A 22,689-nucleotide genomic window follows, 5' to 3' on the forward strand; every position below is an offset into this window, starting at 1 on the left:
AAATAAAAAATGGAGTTGCGGGTTTCAATAAAAATCATGGTGGAAGTTGAGTGCTCAGATACGGAGGACTAAATTTGATGCTAATGCTCAAATCTTAGCCTAGAAGATTCTTCATCATAAGCTACCTATAGGGGATAAATTAAAAAATTTGTTAAGCCATCCAATCAAATGTCCTCTTTGCCATCAATTTGAAAGTTTAAAGCATATTTTATGGGACTATCAATGGGCTCAAAAGAAATGGAATGCTATTTTTAATGATTTTTCTGCCATATTTGGTCATAACTTGAGCTGGAAAGAGGCTATTCTAGGTGTTGGTCTCTATGACAATGTTGTGGCTGATTATGTGAAACATGTTTTACTTAACATATGGAAATGCAGATGTGCGTCTATGTTCTCTCATCATTTAATTCATCAAGAGGCATAAATTCAACAGTTTTACTCTGATATCTTTTATCAAATTGTTTTTTTGTTCTTTCAGCTATAGGATGCCAACCAAAAGAGTAGCAAAGTCAACTTGAAGTTGGACAATATAAAAGCTCAAATCCTCTAGCACCATAATGATGATGTATTTTGCTCCAACAGGTGCAAAGGTTGTTCAAATTTTGTGTGTAGTTTATTTCTTGGTGTATTTGCAATGCTTCTCAAGTTGTCATGTTGTTCTAACAACCCAGGTTTAGTTTGTAATTTGTATTGCCCTTCTAGTGGTTGTTACATGTTGCTGATATGACTTTTATTTTTCTGCTCTTGTAGCTATGTTGATGATATGTCTTATATTTATCTGCTCTAGCAGCTATTCTTTGCTACTCTTTTTGTAATTTTTTATTTGTATTTAATTAATAATAAATAAATAAATAAATAAAAAGCCTATTAAAAATCTTTGTTGCAAAATAAATATGTCAGTCCTCTGTCTTTATCGAAATAAGTTAGATGCGTATATTTTAATATTTTATATCTAAAACATTAAAAAAAAAAGAAAAAAATGGACGATCATGAAAGCTTTACATATATCAAACATGTAGATTACCAAAAATGAATGAAAGCTACAATACATAAAGAGAGTTTCCCAATGAAATCATCACACAAATAAAAAATAGTGTCAAAGGGATCATCCATATTTATCTTTTCCTCGTAGTTTTGTTTTGTTTCTTGTTGTATTTGTGATGCTTCTCCAGTTGTCATGTTGTTCTGACAATCCAGATTTAGATTGTAATACGTATTGCCCTTCTAGTGGTTGTTACATGTTGCTGATATGACTTTTATTTTCTTCTCTGACAGCTATGTTGTTGATATTCTTATATTTTTCTTCTCTACCTAACAACTATTCTTTGCTGCTCTCTTTGTAATTTTTTATTTGCATTTAATCAATAAAAAAAACAATAAAACAATTCATGTTTGGTATTTTTCACATGGACATTAGAGTGCAATTATTTTTGTATGATTTCCATAAGAATATATTAGGTTTCTATAATGACCTTTTATGTCTTTTCTAAGCGTTTTAATCTTGATGCCTCACCTTTTGGATGATTAGAAATTAGAATATAGTGGAGAATATGGCCGACCAGAAAGAAGCCAAGGAAAAGCTCCTGCCTGAAAACGACGAATCCGTAGCCTGGACACTAGCAACCACGTTATACACGCTTTAACACATAATGTAAAATAGAATTGGTGTTGTCATAATTATACCCAAGTGGGCTCAGTACTACGCTGTCATTATTTGAATGGGTGATACCTTTCTCTTACATTCCAGATAAATACACAACCAAGAAAGACTAACACAGAGCCGCAACCTGTTCAGAGGGTTTCTTCTTTTCTTGGGTTTTCTTTCTTAAAGCATTATATGAATCCGTTCCTCACCAGTCATTCACTATCCAGATCAGATTTCTCCTTTGATTTTTAATCATGGTTCGTTTCAGTAACAGCATAGTCGGATTACTTAATCTTGTCACATTTGTGCTGTCGATCCCCATCTTGGGGGGAGGAATATGGCTGGCAACCAAGGCAGACACTGATTGTGAGAAGTTTCTTCAATGGCCGATGATTGCAACTGGGGGCTTTCTTCTGATCGTCTCTCTCGTCGGCTTTGTGGGTGCCTGTTGCAGAGTCACATGGCTGCTCTGGCTCTACTCGGCCGTAATGTTTCTTCTCATTCTGCTCTTGTTCTGCTTCACTGTCTTTGCCTTCGTCATCACCAACAAGGGCGCTGGACGGGTCGTTTCAGGAAGAGGGTACAAGGAATACCAGCTGGGAGACTACTCAAATTGGCTGCAGAACAGAGTGAATAAGAGCAGCAACTGGAACAAAATTAAAAGCTGCCTTCAGGACGCCAAAGTGTGTAAAAGCCTCGCTGATGATTCGGCCAACGAAGCTGCAGAGCAGTTCTACAAAAGGAATTTATCCCCAACTCAGGTAATTAACTTAAACTACTTCGTAAGTTAAAGCTCTGTTTCTGTTTAATTAAATGCTATTTTGTGACAAATTTTCCTTATTACTGTACCTTTCCCTGTGACTGTAGTACTTCTAGTTATATTGGCCATAACTTTTAGTACTCTTCCCCAAAAGTTCCCCAGTCTGGTATAATTTCATCTCACTGCTGTGGGTGGAGATTTTTTTTTTTAGTGTTCAACTAATTTTAGCTTGTGTAAGTGCTTTTGGATAAAACTGTGTATATTTGAATTGATTATGTGGATTGCACTCCTCAATCTATCATAGAAAGAGGAATAATGTACGCAGTTTTATTGTGGATGGAGATTTTTTGTGCTTCTGAATAAAATTGTGTATATTTGAATTTATGTGGATTACACTCAGCAATCCATCATAGAAAGAGCAATAATGTACACAGTTTTATTGTGGGTGGAGATTTATTGTGCTTCTGGATAAAACTGTATATATTTGAATACACAGTTTTATTGTGGATGGAGATTTATTGTGCTTTTGAATAAAACTGGGTATATTTGATCAACAATCCATCATCAGAACAGTTTTATCTAGAAGCATGTATACATGCTATATGGAATCTGGAAAACTCTTCCCTCCTAACTTAACTTGTTATTCCAACATATTTAGAAGGTTTATCTACTTTTACATTGAAATTTTATAAATTAAAGTATAATTAGTTTTAGTTTTAATTTTAATTTTAGTTCTAGTTTTTTTCTTTTTCAACTTGTAACATATTATATGGATTTAAAATTTAGCTATACGGTATAAGTTTTTTAATCTTTTTTTTAATAGTAATCAAAATTATATTCATTCCAAAAATTAAATTTAAATTTTTTGAATCAAATTATTATTTTTTTTTATTGTTTGTGGAATATACATTAAGTATATGATATCTTATGAATCAAAATTTCAAGTTAAACTTATTCCACCATATTTAAGGGTTTTTATATGCTTTAACATGTAAATTTTATAAATTAAGGTATAATTAGTTTTAGTTTTAGTTTGTTTTTTCTTTAGCTTATAACCTATTATATGAATATAAAATTTAGCTATACATAATAAATTTTTAAGGTGTGTTTAAATCATACTTTTTTGAATAGTAATCAAATTATTATCCATTGCAAGAACTAGATGTAACTTTTCTAATTCAAATTGTTTTAATGTGTTTCTTTGTTAGTAGAATATACAATAAGTATGTGATATCTTATGAAGCATTGGTCTTTTAAACTCTCACATTATTTTATTTCATTTTAGTAATTTGAAAAGTTACTTCTTAAGTACAACTCTTTACTACAAAGATTCATTTTAGTAATTTGAAAAGTTACTTCTTAAGTACAACTCTTTACTACAAAGATTGTGAAATTTGATTACTTTCTTTTCACAGTCGGGTTGTTGCAAGCCACCAGCATCATGCAACTTTGTCTATGGTAATGCTACCTATTGGACTCCTTCAACAACCAGCTCTACAACTACAGATACAGATTGCAACAAATGGAGTAATGTTCAAGATCAATTGTGTTACAATTGTGACTCTTGCAAGGCTGGTGTGATAGCCAACTTGAAGCACGATTGGCACAAGATTGCTATTTTGAACATTGTAGTGCTAATTGCTCTAATTGTGGTTTATTCTATAGGTTGTTGTGCATTTAGAAATAATCTACGTGATGAGCGTAACAATTATAAATGATCCTTAAGCTGACTGAGCTAAGGTCATTCAATGTTGTAGTCCATGTGATTGATTTTTGTTTTTATTAGGAAACAAAATACTCCTAGCAAAAGGAAGCGCACTTTGTATATTGCTTCCATTCTTTCTTTGTATGGATTCTCTAATTAATGTGTGCAAATTTACTAGTACATATTCTTCTATATTGCTTTCATTCTTTCTTTGTATGGATTCTCTAATTTATGTGTGCAAATTTAGTAGTACATATTCTACCTTGTACTTATTTATGGTTTTTAATATCTAGAGATTCTTTAGATAGTTGAATTATAAGTATATTATTAGAGATTTTTTATATTTAAAATAATTTTATTTATAATAAACATAATGGCAAATTTTGTTTCTATGATAAACTACAAAACACTATTAAATTTTAATGTTTCAATTCAATGGTCTTATAGACATATTCTAAAAATCACCTTTAATTATTTTTAAAAAATATCATTGTTCCTAACATATAAGATAGACAAATCAAATTTTAAATCTTGATTGCTATCGTTATCTTTTAAGAGCTAAACCATCTAAAATACACCCAAAAATTACTCATCATTAATTCTTCAATACTAATATCCCATGATACCTAGATTTGAACCTAAGAACATTTACATATTATGAAAAATGATGTTTGAAAGAATTTAAATATGATATAATATCTTTATATTCCACTTAAATTAAAAGTATCTAAATAGTGAATTTCAACCATGTTGTTAATTATAAGATCAATAATATAAATTGTCTTGAGAATACATGGGACTTAAAATGGTAGTTGTTTAGGGTTAAAAAGTACATACCTCACAATAATTTAGAAATTCAAAATATATGATAATAAATAAAATGTAATTAGATCTTAATTAATTTAGAAGTTTTGATATGGGATATTGAAATAGAAAATAAGTGGTATATTCTTGTGTTTGCTTTAATTAATGTCTTTAATAGTTATCTATCTCTATTTACTCACATATATAGCTATTCATATGTATTCATCATTTATCCTTCATTGTTACACTTACATTTATGTCTACTTTTGTGCATTTTCCCTCTATCGCAAATATATTGTTTTAGCCCTATGATTAAGTTTGCATCACTTGGGATTGACTGATTCAATCATAAGTCATGTAGGATTGAACCTAAAATTCATATTTTAAATTTCATATACATGTATGATTTATTGATATCTAATGGTATTTAAAGGCATTCAATGTGCAACTAATTTATATGGTCAAAAAGAATCATTGGAGGACACTTAGATTTTTTAAGAGACAAACAATTAAAATCTTCATTAGTTGCATATAGCCATAGGTTGGAAAAAGTATGTGACACATATGAAACTATTCATAAATTGAAAATAGAATTGATAGATAATATACCTTCTTGAATTATGTATTACAAAGGAGTGCACAAAAATTGAGGAGAGATGAAAAAGAAAATTATGGCAAATTTTTTTGAAATGGGATTAAAATTTCGAGAGTAATTAGTGAACATAAAATACATAAATGTGAATTGATTAAAGAATGTATACATGAGATGTATAGACATGCAGTCAATTCATAGATATGAGAGATGTTATGAAAAATGTCCCCACTATTTCCCCCAAGAAGAGCAAGCATGAACACATTAAAATTGAAAAAATAGTAATACCTTGCCCCCTAAGTGACAAGATCAAGTAAAACTATTTTAAAAAATATTGAATATAACATAAAAATCAACTTAATTTTGACGGTGCTGCTCGTAGTGGTTCAGCGGCAGGGGGCAGAATTATCAGGGACAGCTTGGGCAACCTGGTTTTGGCCTATGCAGGGAATTTTGACTCTATCTCGAGCAACATGGTTGAAGCCCTTGCTCTCTTTTGGGGGCTTAAGCTAGCTCTTGGCATCAATGTCAAAAGACTGATAATTGAAGGGGACTCTAAACTGATTATTGAGGCCACTAAAGGAGTTTCAGGGATCAGCTGGAGGATCAACAATGTCATCAAGGACATCTGGTCCATGATAGTCTGGCTAGAGGAATTTCAAATTCAACATATCTATAGAGAGGGGAATGCGGTGGTGGACTCTTTGGCTACAACGGGGCTGGAGATAAAAGGTATGGAGTGCTGGAGACATCTAGATTCTCTCACTGACAAGCAAAAGGATCTTATTGGGAATGAACAAATCACCTCTATCCATCAATGAAGTACCACATCCTTCTTCTCAACAGGTTGCTTTGGGCCGACTTCTATGATACGCTGCTGGGGGGAAATTTAAATTCAAATTGGGCGGGCTTTGCCATGCTGGCTTCTCGTGGTCCCCACCTTCTCTGCCAGATGTTGACTTGGCTGGCCACCTATTTCTGTGTCACCGATGGGTTGGAGTGCCAACTTTTGATCATTAATCGCAACAAGGACTCTAATTATTACCTTAACTAGAAACTAAGAACTCGCCATAATGACGATCTTTACAAGTTGGTGGAGATATCAAGAGGTGTCTCTTCGCATGTTTCCCGAAGTTGGCAGACGCATGCCTTGGAAAACACCACTAAAAATAATTATTATACCTTGCACAATATTTTGGCTAATTTTCAGTTGTTTTCTCTTAACTCCAGCTTTGTTTTTCCCCTCTGCATTTCTCTTTTCAGGCTTGCGTTGCATCTCAACTTCACTCTAGAGGAAGCTATCATGGGAGGGGATTTAGTCCGGGTGGAACCAAAGATTATTGATGATTGTTTTCGCAACAACCCATGCGTCTGGATGTATGCTAAAGAAGGAGGAATCATCCCGTTCATGGAAGTCATGAAGGGATTCGACGAAAACCTCTCCATGCAATTTGTCAATAGTTGGAAGGACATGAGGGTGGTCATGGAGGACATTTTGTATGAAATTAGTGAGGAAGTTATCGCCTAGGCTACAGGTCTCTCTACTGAAGGTAGGAAATGGAAGAAAACCAGTAGGGTTGCGGACGAAAACAACATGAACCGCTTCTTCAAAAAGGGCGAGGAACTGGCCAAAATGCGTGGGGGTTTTAACAGGGAATGTTTACCCTACCCATGGGATCAGGTTTGCAAAATCATAATGAAATACTTCACCCTTGAGGGAAGGTATGGTGTGTTCTACTATTATCACTTACCGTTGCTCAATCACTTTCGCAACCATGACACCATTTCGTTTCTTTTCTTTTTGCTGCATGCTCTTGAGTCTACTATTAAAGATGTCTGAAATTGTATGAGTCAAGAGGGTAATTTTACCATCCTCCACCAGGGGCTGATGTTTAGGCTTTACAATTTTCACAAGGCCCTTTGCCCCCCTAAACCTATCTTAGTTCAACCTGCCCCCTCCATTCTGGGTCCCTTGAAGGCTCTAAAAAAGGCCTCAAAAAGTCTTCGAAAAAGCCGATGACACCTTGTCAATCCCCTCACCAAGGTGGCAAGGCCACCCTGCCCTCTCAAAATTGGGGAAAAAAATAAAAGCAACCCTTCTACTATGAAACCCACCTCCAAGAAACCAAGAAAGGAGCCCAAAATCCTCCTTGTTGAGTTTGATGCGGAGGATGGTATCACCCCGTGTAGATCCCACAGAAACAAACCTCGGATGAAACAAATCATCGTGAGAAAGAATTATGCTAACGAAGAATAGGATGATTATGAGAAAGTAGAAAGTGAGAAGGGGGAGGAAATGGAGGCTATAGAGGGCTCGGATTCCTCCAATTTGGGCACTAACGTCCTTGACTCGAAGACCATCAAGGAGGATATCAAGATCACCTCCCCTCATTCTAACACTTCCCCACCCCACACCTTTGAGGGGGATGAAAGACATTCTGATAGCGGGAAGACTACTACTAAAGAAGGGGAGAAGGAAGAGGCGGTGTAGTATTCGGGTTGCAGGGCTATCTCTGAAGATTTAAATGGTGTTAAGAAAAAGCTGGAGCACCTGGAGTCTTATGTCAACAAAATTGGGAAATTTGTTGTCAAAGTGATGAACCCGTCGACTACCTCTTTGTGCTTATTCCACCATGATAAGGCTGATCCAGACGGGCTTGAAAGCGACACCACTAAGGAACTCTTCCAGTTCCTGACAGATGACTGGATCAGGCTTATGCTCTCTAAGCACATGGGTGCTGATAATTTGGTTGTATGGTTGGTTCTCTTCCTTTTTGCTATAGTTTTTGTTGCTGGAACATCTGGTTCCATGGTAATATTGCTACTATTAACAATTTTTATAGTATTGACATTATGATGGTTTACTGTTGTTTATGGCGCTTGTTGGGCGAGATTGGTTTCGATCTCGGGTTATCCAATAGTGGCAGGCAGTTTTTATTTTTGATTACTAGAGTAGGGATTGGCTAACTATCGCTTGTTTGCGGTGTATGTGCTGGTAGTGCTTTTTTTTGTTTCTTTCGGGTTAGCCCCCGGTTTTGGCTGCTTTATAATAAAAAACATAAAAATCAACTAATAGGTATAAAAAAAGAGAATATAGTCTATAATGTTAACAATATTTAGTTGTAAGTAGTGTTGTTCTTCTATGATGGTTAATGCTACTGCTGGTGCCTGCTCAACGGATCTCCCACCTAAGATTTTAAGCTCTGACCTTGTCACCTATAGCCTACGTTGCGTTGTGGCTCCTTTGCTTGCCCTTTCTCTTGTGTCAACCCCTTCTAGCGATTGTGGGTGTTTGTGTGGGTTCTCTCACCCCCTGGCTATGGGTGGGTTAGGTGTTGATGATGGTGGTGATCCGACTAGGGTATTTGCAAGTGTTTCCCCCCCCCCCCCCTCTTGGGCCTTTTTCTACTACTAGTGGACTTATCTTTGCTTGTGTTTCCAAATATGTTGTTGGTATTCCTCCAAAGGGGAAATCGCATCCTCTTCCTTGTGCCAAGGCCTCCTCTGTTTTGGTTTGTGGTCAAGACTTGGTAGAAAATGTTGGTTTCTACCAACATTGTGGGTTGGTGTGCAAATTTGCTTGGTTCTGACCTTCCCTCCCAGATCTACATTGTTGGGTGAATTATTCTTGGAAGCCTTTGGTTGCTGATAACATTGAGCTTCACCCTTATGCTAAGGGTGTTTTTATTGCTTCTCTTACTTCCTCTGATGATCGTGACTTGGTGTTGAGCAAGTTGTGGGCTTGGGGAGTTAACTTCTTTTAACCCTCTTATTGAATCACTCAATGTGTGTTCGGTTTGGGTTTGGGTTCATCTTTCCAATCTTCCTCTTTATTTTTTGGAGCATTCTTGCTATGAGGTCATTGGCAACTCTATAGGATGCTTCTTGAAGGTTGATGATACCACGTCCTCCATGGGTCATTCTACTTTTGCTCGCATTCTAATCGACATTAACATCTCTATGCCTATCCTTGGGGATGTGGTTCTTATGGCTGGGAAGGGCATGGACACAATCATTGGATTATGAGGGCCTCCCTTTCGATGTCGTAGATGCTTCTCAACTACTCACTTAGCTACGGATTATTCTCTCTCATGTCATAAAGGTACTGCTACTTGGTGGAAAAATGCTAATATTGATCATTTGATTCTGATAACTTCACATGCTAATGACTCCTCCTCCCAGGATGAGGTTATGCCTCTTACTATTTGTGTGGCCTTTATTGCCCCCTTGGATCCTACTCCTACTGGTGTGCCATCCTCTATCCTTGAGGTTTTTACTCTTGTTGCTCCTATTTTGTAGCAATAGTCTACTCCAAGTGTTGACTAACCCTCTGAGGGGATTTTCCCCCTTGATCCCACTTGTAACGATGTTGCTAATAATACTATTGTCTGGACTATTATTTGTCATAGGCGTAAAGGTAATTCTCCCACCGCCCCGCCCCCCCAACTCTCCCTCGAGTTGTGGGTGATTCTTCCCACTCTTGAGTTGGGATCTTAGCTTTCTACTGATGTGTTGTTGATGGTTTGTTTGGCCTTTGTTTTATTAATAGTGGTCTTCTGACCTGTTGTTAATAGCTTGTTTGACCTAAGTTTGTATACGGTTAGTACCCATATTTTTTTACCTTTCCCTTTATGTTTCCCATGGGTTGAATGTATATAGGGTCAACACCCTTATTTTTTTTTAATATCAAAAACAATATTTGGTTGTAATGTATCCTTGTTAATAGGCCAAACTATGTGTCATTATAATCCAATGCCCCTATGGTACCATGGTATGAGTCTTCATGTATTGACATTGATAATATATCCTCTTGTAATGCCTCTTTATCAACAATGATAGTGCATAAACTTGTGACACTGTCAAAAAATATTATGCCCCAATTTTAAAATGTTTCCATAGATTTTTTATTATTATCACCTTGATCATGAGCTTAAAATATATCTTTTGTAGTTCTATTGATTCTCTTGAATCTTTTCACATGCCTTTGCATTATAGTATAATTTACATTAGGACACTAAGTTCAACCATCATACCACCACATGTTATCTCATCAAGAAGTTCACTTGTATGTAAACAATCATTTCATTATCCATATCTTTGATATCTTTGTGGGTAACACTAACATGTAGTGCTTATGATCAAATATTCACTTATACTTGATCACATTGAGGTGTTACAAATTGATTTACTTTGCCATTAAAATGATTCTCTATTTTATTCACCATATTGTCAATAAGATCTTATATTTTAACCTTTATCATAATGCAACTACATATATCATGTTTGCATATCTATCACAATCCCATTTATTAGGTCTATAGTTTACGATAGTTTTTTTGTTTTATCAATCAAGTAGATGTTAAAGTTTATATAGTCCCTAGGATATTTTAATTGATTGAGTTTATTCATACGATGCACATAGTTTCACAATTAGTGACAAGGTGTAATGTAAAAAAAAATTGTAAAATGCAACCAAATATCTTATAAAATAAAATAAATTTATAATTATAGTAAAGGAACTATAATAATTACACACTATAAGGTTAGAATTCGACTATGTAATCTTTCTCTTACATTTCTATACTTACTTTAGTGTTTATTCCTATAGTTGTATTATATAACTCATTTACTTATTGTTATGTCTTTTAATATTGTTAGAGTCATTTTCAACCATCCCAAGGGTTCTTCAAGTCCCTTAAAGCTACCCATGAAGTTTAAGACTTGAACTGCAAAAAGAAACTTGTGCACCTTAAATGCTAGTGTATGTGCACCTAATACATCTGTGTCTAGTTAATGATTTAAAAATTAAAAGTTTGTGCATGATTTTAATCTTAATTTCTAAGGTTTTGTAATACATTTTATGATAGACATGTTAATATTGACCTCTTAATAGTTATCATCCCTTTCCTTTGAAGAATGGATTTTATAAAGAGAAAACATTTGCTTTTTTTAAAAATAATATGCTTAAGAAGGTTTTAAGTACATACAAAGGTGGGTTCACCAAAATGTAAAAGGGGAAATTAAATAATTTTTTATTTATTGAATATTGAAAAGAAATTTGTAGAAATTAAATACAAAACCAAATAAAGGGTGAAGAGAATAACCTAGTGTCAAACAAATAAGGTCATTGGACAAGATTACAATGCATTGCATGGATGTATAAATATAATAATTGTTAGAATTTTAGGTGACTCTACAACACCCCCAAGAAAACATGAAAGACTAAAATAACTTCCACAAGAGAATGGAAAGAAGATTGCATCACAATGCAAGGTAATGATATTTCTAATGGGCATCAAATATACATAATGAACCTTGCATATAGAGGCAAGGTCAATAAACAAGATGCCAACAAGTGTCATCATACTATGCAATGCACAATCTATCACCCACATACAGTGGATAAGTGATAACATGATAAAACCAGCTAAAGTGAAGATGCTCCTAAAGTGTAAAGTGACAACTAAGTAAACTTAAGTGATATGTGTAATAAGGACCTAGGTGAGGTTATCACTAGGTATAACACCTTAATTACACCAACACCCCTCTTAAGTGCAACTTAGGGAGTACACTTATTATACAAATATGCAATATGGGTCCTAGCTACTAGGCCATGTTAGGTACCCATGTATAATGAAAATGCAATTTGTGATGCGAAGAAAATGAGAAAACCACATAGGAAAAAACTCCTCTCCAAAAGAGAGAAAACAAACAAGCAAATCATGATGCATGAAGGACTCGAGACCCCCCAAGGACTACATATATCATGTATATACAATCAAATATTCCCCCATAGGAAGGAAGAAGAGAGATATAATATCCTCTCCATAATGAAGAATGCCCAATGCCGATGAAGTATGCTTGGAAACAAAAGATGATCCAATGTCTACAAACAACACATCTTCCCTTAAGAAGAAGATACACCAAGTACAAATGTAGGAATGCTTCCCATTCTAGATAGGAATTGCTAGGAAGTGGAATCCAAATGTAGGATGGTGATGTCTCTAAACTTTGCTCATATATCACCAAGCCCTTGGCTGAAGATGCCACAAATCAATCATATGCATGTGATGGATTCTTCAAGCTGTGAGTATCCTATTCAGTTTTCAGAGGCATTTGTTGGTGTAATTAAGGTGTTGTGCCTAATGATAGCCTCACCAAGGTCCTTATTACACATATCACTTAAGTTTACTTAGTGATCACTTTACAATTTAGGACCATCTCCACTTTAGGTGATTTTATCATGTGATCAATTATCCACCTTATGTGGGTGACAGGTTGTGCATCACATAGTATAATGCCACTTGTCAACATCTTACTTATTCACCTTTCCTATATATGAAAGGTTCATTATGTACATTTGATTTCCATTAGCAATATCATTATCTTTCATTGTGATGCAATCTTCTTGCCATTCTCTTGTGGAAGTTATCTTGGTCTTTCTTTGATCCTAGGGGTGTTGTAGAGTCACCTAAAACTTTAACAATAACTATGATGTAAACTCCCAAAATTTATAGTTATATTAAAAATTATACAAAGTCCACATATAAATAAAATACGAAAATACGAAGTAGATGCCAAATAATAATAGGAGCGAAACTGATATATATTTACCTAATTTATTTAAAAGAAATGATATTGACAAAGGAAATTAAAACCATTATAGCACCAAGATCCAAAGTGATTGGATATCTTCACTTGAAAAAAATTATAACTACAGAGAACAAGAAAATTGTTTGGGGGATAGTTAGGGGTTTACTTTCAAGTCAAACCCCTACTTTGATATTTCTATCTCCATAATAGCCAATAATCAATAAATAAAAATATTGTGTGTGATATTGTTCTTATCCCAAGAGTGTTAGGGAATAGTAAGAGTTAGGGTTTTGAAATGGTGAAAACCAAAATAAAAGTAAAATTCATACAAGGATCCCAAGGCGCTCATGAGAACAACAAGAAAGATAGAATAAAAATGGAAAGAAAGATGAGATAATAAAATAACAATAAAAAATATCACCTTTGAAGGCTTGAAGAAGCCAAGAAGATGAGAGAGTTGAAGGAGAATGCTAGGAGAGTGTTGTAGAACTCTTGAGAGAGCTATGTGAAAGCTTGAGATCCCAATATCATATGAGGTTGCAAGAAGAGAGAGAGAGAGAAAGTAAAAGATTTATTGAAAGTGTCAGAAGACCAAAGAAAAGAGAGAATGATTTGGTTTGATTCATTCTAGGCTCTTCCCACTAACCTAGGAAGGTGAAAAGTGGAAAAAAACGTTAAAATGGCCACTAAGTGGGGAATTATCATGGAATGTAGCACATTATGTGAACATGTATGTGTCATGCTAGTGCCTAGACAATTTGAACTCTATAATGATGAGATACTAAAAAGTCACAAGGATAACATAAAGGTTTGTAGACACTTAAACTTGATTAATTAATTTAATCGAATTTGATCCTTTGATTGCATGTATTAATTAAATAATTAATATTATTTAATTAAATTTTTCATCTCCTTCCATTTATTTAATTAATGCTTCATGTGAACATTTAATTAATTAATTCCCTTTGTTTTTCTTCTGTTAAATAAAATAAGTATTTTATTTACTTTATTTAATTCACATTCCCATTTTCCTTTAACCCATTTTTATTTGAATTTAAATAATTAAATTAGAGCAGATGGATCCTAGTTTTAACCCTCCACCTAACCTCCCATCTAACCTAACCCACTAACTAACCCAGGTTTCAAACCAATCCTATTCTTTCAACCAACCTTATCCAAATCATGTGTTGTTGGCAATAATAATGAAGGAAAATTGAGAGGGGGGGGGGGTGAATTAGTTTTCATCGGATTATACCAATTAAGCACAATCTTAGATTTCAATCAACAACAACAAGAATAAAGATAAACACAATAACAACAAACATAACAAAGATTTTTGACGTGGAAAACTCGGTTAAGGGAAAAACCACGGTGGGAACCTACCCACAATAAGATGATACTCTGCAATAGTATGTGTAAATATTACAATGGGGAATGCACATGCATTCAAGCACACTGCCTAGAGCTCCTCAAGATATAATGACCTAGAAGGATCCAACCCTCAGGGAAGGTTCACTACCTTACAATAATGATCGGACTATAATCCAGATTACATTAATTACAAAGATAGCATCTGCTTATGCTTGATGACAGTTCTGGTTAAGCTCATTTGTCTTCTCTGCAACAATCTCTTCTCAATACACCATACCAAAATATATATCCTCTTATGCACACACACACCACTCTCTGATAATGTAGACATCACACCAACACCTAAATTACATCAATCTAACACCTGTTTATACAATTCGTCAACCTTGACTACAAGGTCGACCAAACCCTCAACCCTTAATTATAAAATTACATCACATGATACATAAATATACCACCAGACCAATATAATACCATAGATGACATAGAATGTACCTAAATCAAATCTCCAAATACGCATCACCACTAGAAATCTCGCCAAGATCAACTGCAACATGCTACACCACCAGAAATATCGCATAACACGAGAATATCACCAGATCAACAAAAACACCAATACTGCACACAAGGATCAATCTGGACCACCAAAATAAATAGGACATGATTAGGAAACACCAACAAGCACATTAGAACCATCCGCAATAGTTGCGCCAACACCACTTATTCAAATCTTCATCAATCAACACGCTAACTCACAAGAACACTCATTAGCACCAATTCAGATTAGAAAGATAACTTGCAGAGCACCAAATCATGAACCATCTGAAATTAAGATACACATGATTATCCAAAACACTTTCCCAAATCCACAACCAAAGATATGATCATACCAAAGCATAATGGATCAAATACCAAACTCTGCCAACCACTGAACAAAAAGACTAAACTTGAAACCGAATCAAATTATATGTTCAAGTAAACTTTTGGATCACTGAAACCAATAAGGGATGAGGTATTTTAGGATCCCAAATAGATAAACCAACCAAATCAAATCAATGCAATCACGGGAATACCAAACAACTCTCTGCAACACTAAAACACATGAATATGTTGATATCAATGACAACAACATATCCTAGCAGCAACAATATCCAACAATCTCCCCCTTTGGCATTGATGGAAACATATGAATGTGAAAAATGATCAATGCAAAGGAATAAATCAACATCAACAATTTACAACAAACTCCCCCTATGCACACAAAGCTCCAAAGATAAAGCAGTTTTTCACATGCTTCTCTCCCCCTTCGACAATAATGTCAAAGACAGAATACAGATCATGCTCCCCTCCCCCAATAACTCACCACTGATCATCTGAACCACAAATTGACTACTTCGGTTGAGTAGCAGCACCAACTCATTAACCCGGATAAATAAAAAAGGATTTGAAATCCACTGTATTGATGCAACTCCATACATCTAGTTCTCATCAGGAGGGGTAGAGACCCCTAACTTGTCTCTCAAATAGACAAATGTATCTACAAGCAAAGTGTTAGTAAAAATATCTACAATTTGATCCTTTGTTGATACATATTCCAATCTAACTTCTTCATCACTAACCTCTCCCTCAAGAAATGAAACTTCATTGATAACATGCTTTATTTTAGAATGCAGTACCGGATTATTGGAAATATTGATAGCACTTGAATTATTACAATAATTAATAGTAGGCTCATCATAAATCACTCTAATATGTTTCAACATTTGCTTCATCCAAACTACTTGAGTACAATTGCTAGCAACAACAATGTATTCAGCTTCAGCAGTAGATAAAGATACAACATCTTGCTTCTTACTAGACCATGAAATCAAATTCTTTCCCAAAAAGAATTCTCCATCGGTAGTGCTCTTCTGGTCATCAATATTAGTATAGACACATAAAAGGAAATCATCATTCTTTGGATACCACAAATAGTCTCTTCAGATATCTGAAAATCCTCTTCATAGCAGTAACATGAGTCTCTTTAGGATCAGCTTGCAATCTAGCACAAAGACAAACAACATGCATAATATCTGGTCTAGTTTGTGTTAAGTACAACAATCCACCAACCATGGATCTATACAGGGTCTGGTTAACTCTCTCAGATTCATCATTCTTAGGCAACTTGCATCCAGTCACCATAGGATTCCAACAGGTTTAGAATCAGCTAACCCAAACTTCTTCAATAATTCCTTCACATACTTCGATTGAGAAATGAAAATACCTTTACTACTCTGAGTAATCTGCAATCCTAAGAAGAATTTTATTTCACCAATCATAGACATCTCAAATTCCTTTTGTATATCATCAACAAACTTCATACTCAAATCATCATCTCCTCCTAAAATTATATCATCAACAAAGACTTCAACAATCAAAATGTTATCATTATCAACCTTGTAGTGTCGTAAATTGTACACCCTTGCTAGGGTGGTACAATTTCACACTTAGGTTAGCACCCGCCTTAGTGTGTCTTGCATCTTGCATTTATAATTCCCCTTTAAGCATTTAATTATTTAAATTAAATCTAAGGTCATGTCTCATCACTTTACATATTATAAAGTTGGGCCCTTTACCCTTAGTGTGCCCCTTTTCATCTTATTCTCCAATTAATCATTTAATCATAAACCCTAATTGTGTCTTATTTTGACCATTTAGGCCCGATTTCGCATATCAAAACATCTCAAAATCAGCTGTAACTTTGGGATGTGCTCTACTATCATCATATCTAACGGCCCCAAAAATTTGGTGAAATTTTGGTCAGACCGTGGCGGTAATGCACATGGTTCGTGATTTTTTTCCCGAAATTTCGGAAGCACAATCCTATGATACAATAATGCTTAACCCTAAAATATCAATGAGAAATTCAAATTCTAAGTCATCCTAAACATGAAATTAATATCTAGGGTTTCATACTTAAGAGCTCTCTTTCTTCATTTAAAGGGGTCTTCTTCTAATAATCTAAGAGTAGGTTTTTGAAGCATAAGAGTCTTCATTGCAGCGAAAGAGAATATCTTTGAAGTATTCAAAAACATTCAAAATTCATCCATCAAGCATTCATCAAGCATCATTTTATCAATTGGGGGCTTTTGAAGATGTAGATGAACAATAGGAGATCACCGACTGGCAATTGGCTTGTACCTCTCCCTTGGGGTTAGGTATAGTTTCATGGTGTTTTCATGTCTTTGCATAAGCTTCATTTTGATTCACATTCATGCTTTAGATCACTTTGCGTTGTGGATATAGAGAATTTACTTTTTCAATTATAAGCAATTAGGGTTTACTCTTTAGGGTTGCTCTAGGTTGTTTACTTTCATTCTTACGATCTTGCACACACACAAGGTTCTTGCACACACATTTTTAGTACATTACTAGCTATTTGTGGAGGTGGAAATCACCAATGTGGGGGTTTGACTAAGGCAAAACCCTATATAGCCACCCCAAACCCTCTTTTTCAACTTCGGGTACGTGTCATTGGAAGTTTCAGGACCGAGAGAGCACACAGGAATAGTTTTGGGTTGCAGATCTTGGTAGAAACCCCAAGGACAGGGGTGTGGTACCCTGGTCCTTCCCAGGATAGTGGTGTGGCGCCATGATCCTACCCTCTGTCAGGACTTGGTAGAACAATAGTTGGAGGCTTCAAAATCCCTCCTGTCAGTTGTAGCTCCCGAAGTGTGGAATCAGGATAGTGGCATGGCACCCTAGTCCCGAACATTTCTTCTTAGATTTTAGACATAGGTGCACCTCTGATTTTTCCTTCTGATCTGTACTTTTCATAAGTGTATCAGTTGTTCTTTGATTTGCATTCTTAGATTAAGATTTGCTTTCTTACTGGCATTCTAGGTTAGGTTGCATTTTGCATCATTCCTCTCTCATTTATAGAAAAGGAATAGAAAACATAAGAGGTAATCCACGACTCTCTCTTTCTCATAATAATTAGCCAACGTGCATTGCTTCCCTAGGCTCTTTTGTATTCCATGTGTGTGTATGAGAGTGTGATTAGGGTTTCCATACTTAGTCTCACTTTTTCCCCTACACATCTTTGGTGAACCTGATGTGAATCTAATTACATTTTCATTGCATTGGATTGTTAGATCTATATCTAGTTTATTTCAGTTGCTTTCAAAACATAAAAAAAAAGAGATAGGCTTGCTTTATTTTCCTTGCATTGTGTGTTTAAGTTTCATACAATTTTCGTTTCAAAATGTCAGATTTCTATTTGCAAGATGTTCATGCTTTTGATGATGTATGCAATTTAGTTGATTATAAGTTTAGTAAGGATGAATTAGATGAATCTCTAGATGATTTTTTGAACCCTAAGCCTTCCAAACCCTCATTTTGCCAAAAATTAATCAACCTTGTTACTATGCCATTTCGTGGTGATGAGAAAGATAAGTTGAATGATTCCTCTCATGGGTACATTCCTATCAACTCCTCCACTAGATCTAGCAACATGGTTGACTCTCATGATTCCCTCTATGACTTTATGTCTCCTTTTGAGTCCAAAGATAAACCTTTTAATCACTATGATCATGCTTTATTGGATGATTCCCTTGATGACTTTATGTATTTGCCTATACTTTCAAACAAGAATAATGCATCCAAAAGGTTAATCAATATGATCAATGTGAATGAACATAGAAAACCTAATTTTTTTGTCAAAGGTACTTGTCCTTCTCCAACTTCACCTCTTCCTAATCAACCTATTTTCATGGTTCAAGGTGGATATAGTCATGATTCCTTTAGCACCCCAAACAAACCTATCATTACGGTTCAAGGAAGGAATCCCACTAAGAGTCCTTATAACTATGCTAGACAACTAAGTAAGGAGAGTTATAATGCAGTTGCCCATACCTATAACACAAGAAACAATAAGAAAACTAACCCTCCTTCAGTTGTTTTGACTCCTCTACCCGATCCTCAACCCATTCTTCCTCAAGCACGTTGCATTTCACAAACCCTTGGTAAGGAATATGATCTTGTCGAACAACTTAAAGCTACTCCTGCCAAGATATCCATTTGGGATTTGATTCAAAAGTCCTTGACTCATCATGGAATGCTACAAGAGGCCTTGAAAATATTGAATGTCCCACCTGTAGTGACATCCAACAATATGGCTTCCTTGATTAACTCTATTACAACACCTAAGGCTCAAATTGTGTTTACACAAGATAAGCTGCCCTCTAGTGAAATTCAACAACAATATGATCCCTTAATGATTGTGGTTATCATAAATGATAGTGCGATAATACAAACACTAGTGGACAATAGTTTTGGCCTAAATTCTTGTAGCATTAACTTGTTGCATAAGATCAATGCCGATACATCTCTTATTAAGCCCAACTCTCTCACCATTTGTGGCTTCAATAATGTTGCTAAATCTTCACTGGGTATCATCACCTTGCATGTTAAGGTAGGTCCTGTTACTTTACCCACACCTATCCATGTCATGTCTGGAGAGTTTACATACAACTTGTTGCTAGGGAGACCTTGGATTCATAGCATGCAAGTTGTTCCCTCTACATTGCATAGGCAAATCAAATTCATTCACAACAATACAACTTACACCTTGTTAGGTAACACAAGATTTCAGGCTTGTTCACAAACATCAAGTTCTAAATCCTCTTCAATCAATTCTTCCCCAACTATCTCAGATAAGTCCTCTAAACCTTCACTCCGATTAGTGTGACCAGTTCATCAAACTTGTCTCCTATATTTGAATCAATTCTCAATACTTACTCAAGTGGATGCAAGGTTCTTGAGGAAGAGTCTTCTTAGCCTGACTCTACGATTGAGAACAATTTCTCTCTTGAGAATATTCTTGCAGAAGATGATTGGGGATCCCTTGATTTCAATCCTACTTTTGTAGGGGAATACACAATTCCCCTTAGTGAACCTAAGGTCGAAAAGAATAAAGAAGAAGAAGAACCTAAAAAGCAATCTACTTTGTTTGGGTCATTAAGTAATAACTTTGTGGCAGTTTCTCAGACTTCATCTCCCTTAGTTTCTGGTCTAGAGGATTTTGATCCTTCACTTTTTAAAAATCCTCCTTCTTCCTCGGAAATGACTAACCTTTATGTTCCTGGTTTTCACTTCCTAGCTAGGTGTGGATATAATGGAAATGGATGTGGTGCTCAAGAAAAAGGGATTAAGGTTCCCTTGGAAAACAACTTTCCTGATATGACATTTGGGCTTTGTTATGATCCTTTCAAGCGTACTAAATCCTCTAAGAGACCATATATTAGTGTTAATGTCATTTATGCTTCTCTCTCATTAAAATATCTAGAATTTATTAACTATGACCCTTGTGTCTTTGCTTTGGATGTTTTTTTGACCAATGATTCTTTAGCTGAATTCTTGGGAGCTTATGACAACCTTCCTCATGATCACCATAACTGTAGTTTTCCCTGTTGTCTAAATTTGGAAGCTTACTTTGGGAAAGAAAGAGATAAAGATGAGATAGTTAAAGAATTTTCTCAATTGAAAGACGCTCCTCAACAAAGCAATCTCCTAATAAATGACACCATTGATATCAAGATGGATCCTTGTGTTGAAGATAAAATCATCAAGATAGGGAAATGTCTTGATGAAGAAGAGCAAAAAAAGTATGCTGAGCTATTACGTGAATTCCCTGAGATCTTTTCTTGGATATATTCTGACATGCCTGGCGTTGATCCTAAGATTGTCACTCATAATATTGTCCTAATCCCTGATGCTAAACCTATGAAGCAAAAGATTCGAAAGATTCACTGTAAGGTGGCATTACTTGTTAAAGATAAGATTGAAAAGCTGTTGGATGCTAGATTCATTCGTCCTATCAATTATTCCCCATGGATTTCAAACATTGTGGTTGTGGCTAAAGATGAAAACAAGATTAAGATGTGTACTGATTTTCATGATTTAAACAAGGCCTCTTTAAAGGATGACTTTCCCCTCCCAAATATTGACATGATAGTGGATTCAGTAGCAGGGCATGCTTTATTATCCTTTATGTATGGTTTCTTAGGATATAATCAAATCTTTATTAATTCTCAAGATCAATATAAAACTTCTTTCACCACCCCTTGGGGTATGTTTTGTTGGATTGTGATGCCTTTTGGATTGAAAAATGTAGGCGCAACCTATCAGCGTGCTATGACTCTCATCTTCCATGACTATATGCATAAAACCTTAGAAGATTACATTGATGACATCTTAGCCAAATCCATTCTTCATATAGATCATGTTAAGATCCTTCATCAAATATTTGAGAGAATTCGTAAGTATAACATGGGTTTGAATCCTTAGAAGTGTGTTTTTGGTGTGGATAGTGGAAAACTATTAGGATTTATAGTTTTGGATCATGGCGTTGAGGTGGATACGAATAAAATAGATGCTATTGTTAACATGCCACCTCCTAAGAATGTCTCCCAACTAAAAAATTTGCAAGGAAAGATCCAAGTTATTCGTAGGTTCATCTCTCAACTTGCAGATCGTACATTTCCCTTCACACAATTGCTTAAAAATAATATCACTTTCCAAGGGAATGAGGATTATCGCCAAGCATTTGAAGACCTAAAAACCTATTTGGCCAATCTTCCTATTCTTCAACCTGCTGATCCTACTAAGCCTTTCCTTATGTACATTGTTGCTTCCACTGAAGCTCTTGCAACCTTATTAGCACAATTTGATAGGGATGGTAGAGAATGCCCAGTTTATTACATAATCCGCACTCTACTCGGTTACGAAGGTTGGTATTCTGCAATAGAAAGATAGTGCCTTGCTTTAGTCTTTGCAACCCAAAAGTTGAGGCATTATCTCTTGAATGCTGAGATCCATGTTATCATTAAATTCGATCCTCTTAAACATCTTTTCTCCAAAATTGACCTTTCTGGATGCTTAGCTAAGTGGGTTATGATGTTAATCGAGTTTGACCTTAAGTTTGTCTCACAAAAGGCAATAACGGGTCAAGAGTTGACTGACCACTTAGTTTATTCTCCTTCACCTTTCTCCCTACGTAATCCAGATTCCTTTCCTGACGAATTTTATTTTTTCATTGAGGTTGATGAGACTTGGGAATTGTACTTTGATGGCTTTAAGTGTCATACAAGATCAGGGGCAGGGGTGGTCTTAATCTTTCCTAAAAAGAATCCTATTCCTTTATCATATCGTCTTAATTTCTTATGTACCAACAACATTGT

General features: G+C 35.3%; 1 protein-coding gene across 1 annotated transcript; it reads left to right on the forward strand.

Moving 5' to 3' along the window:
* Positions 1-1,690: 1,690 nt before the first annotated feature.
* LOC131063895 (tetraspanin-8-like) lies at positions 1,691-4,302 on the forward strand. Its single transcript, XM_059218224.1, has 2 exons — positions 1,691-2,406; positions 3,821-4,302. The coding sequence occupies exons 1-2, from the start codon at positions 1,900-1,902 to the stop codon at positions 4,121-4,123; spliced, it is 810 nt and encodes a 269-aa protein (XP_059074207.1). The 5' UTR covers positions 1,691-1,899; the 3' UTR covers positions 4,124-4,302.
* The last annotated feature ends 18,387 nt before the right edge of the window (positions 4,303-22,689 follow it).

The sequence above is a fragment of the Cryptomeria japonica genome, chromosome 3, assembly GCF_030272615.1.
Source record: "Cryptomeria japonica chromosome 3, Sugi_1.0, whole genome shotgun sequence".
NCBI classification, from domain to species: domain Eukaryota; kingdom Viridiplantae; phylum Streptophyta; class Pinopsida; order Cupressales; family Cupressaceae; genus Cryptomeria; species Cryptomeria japonica.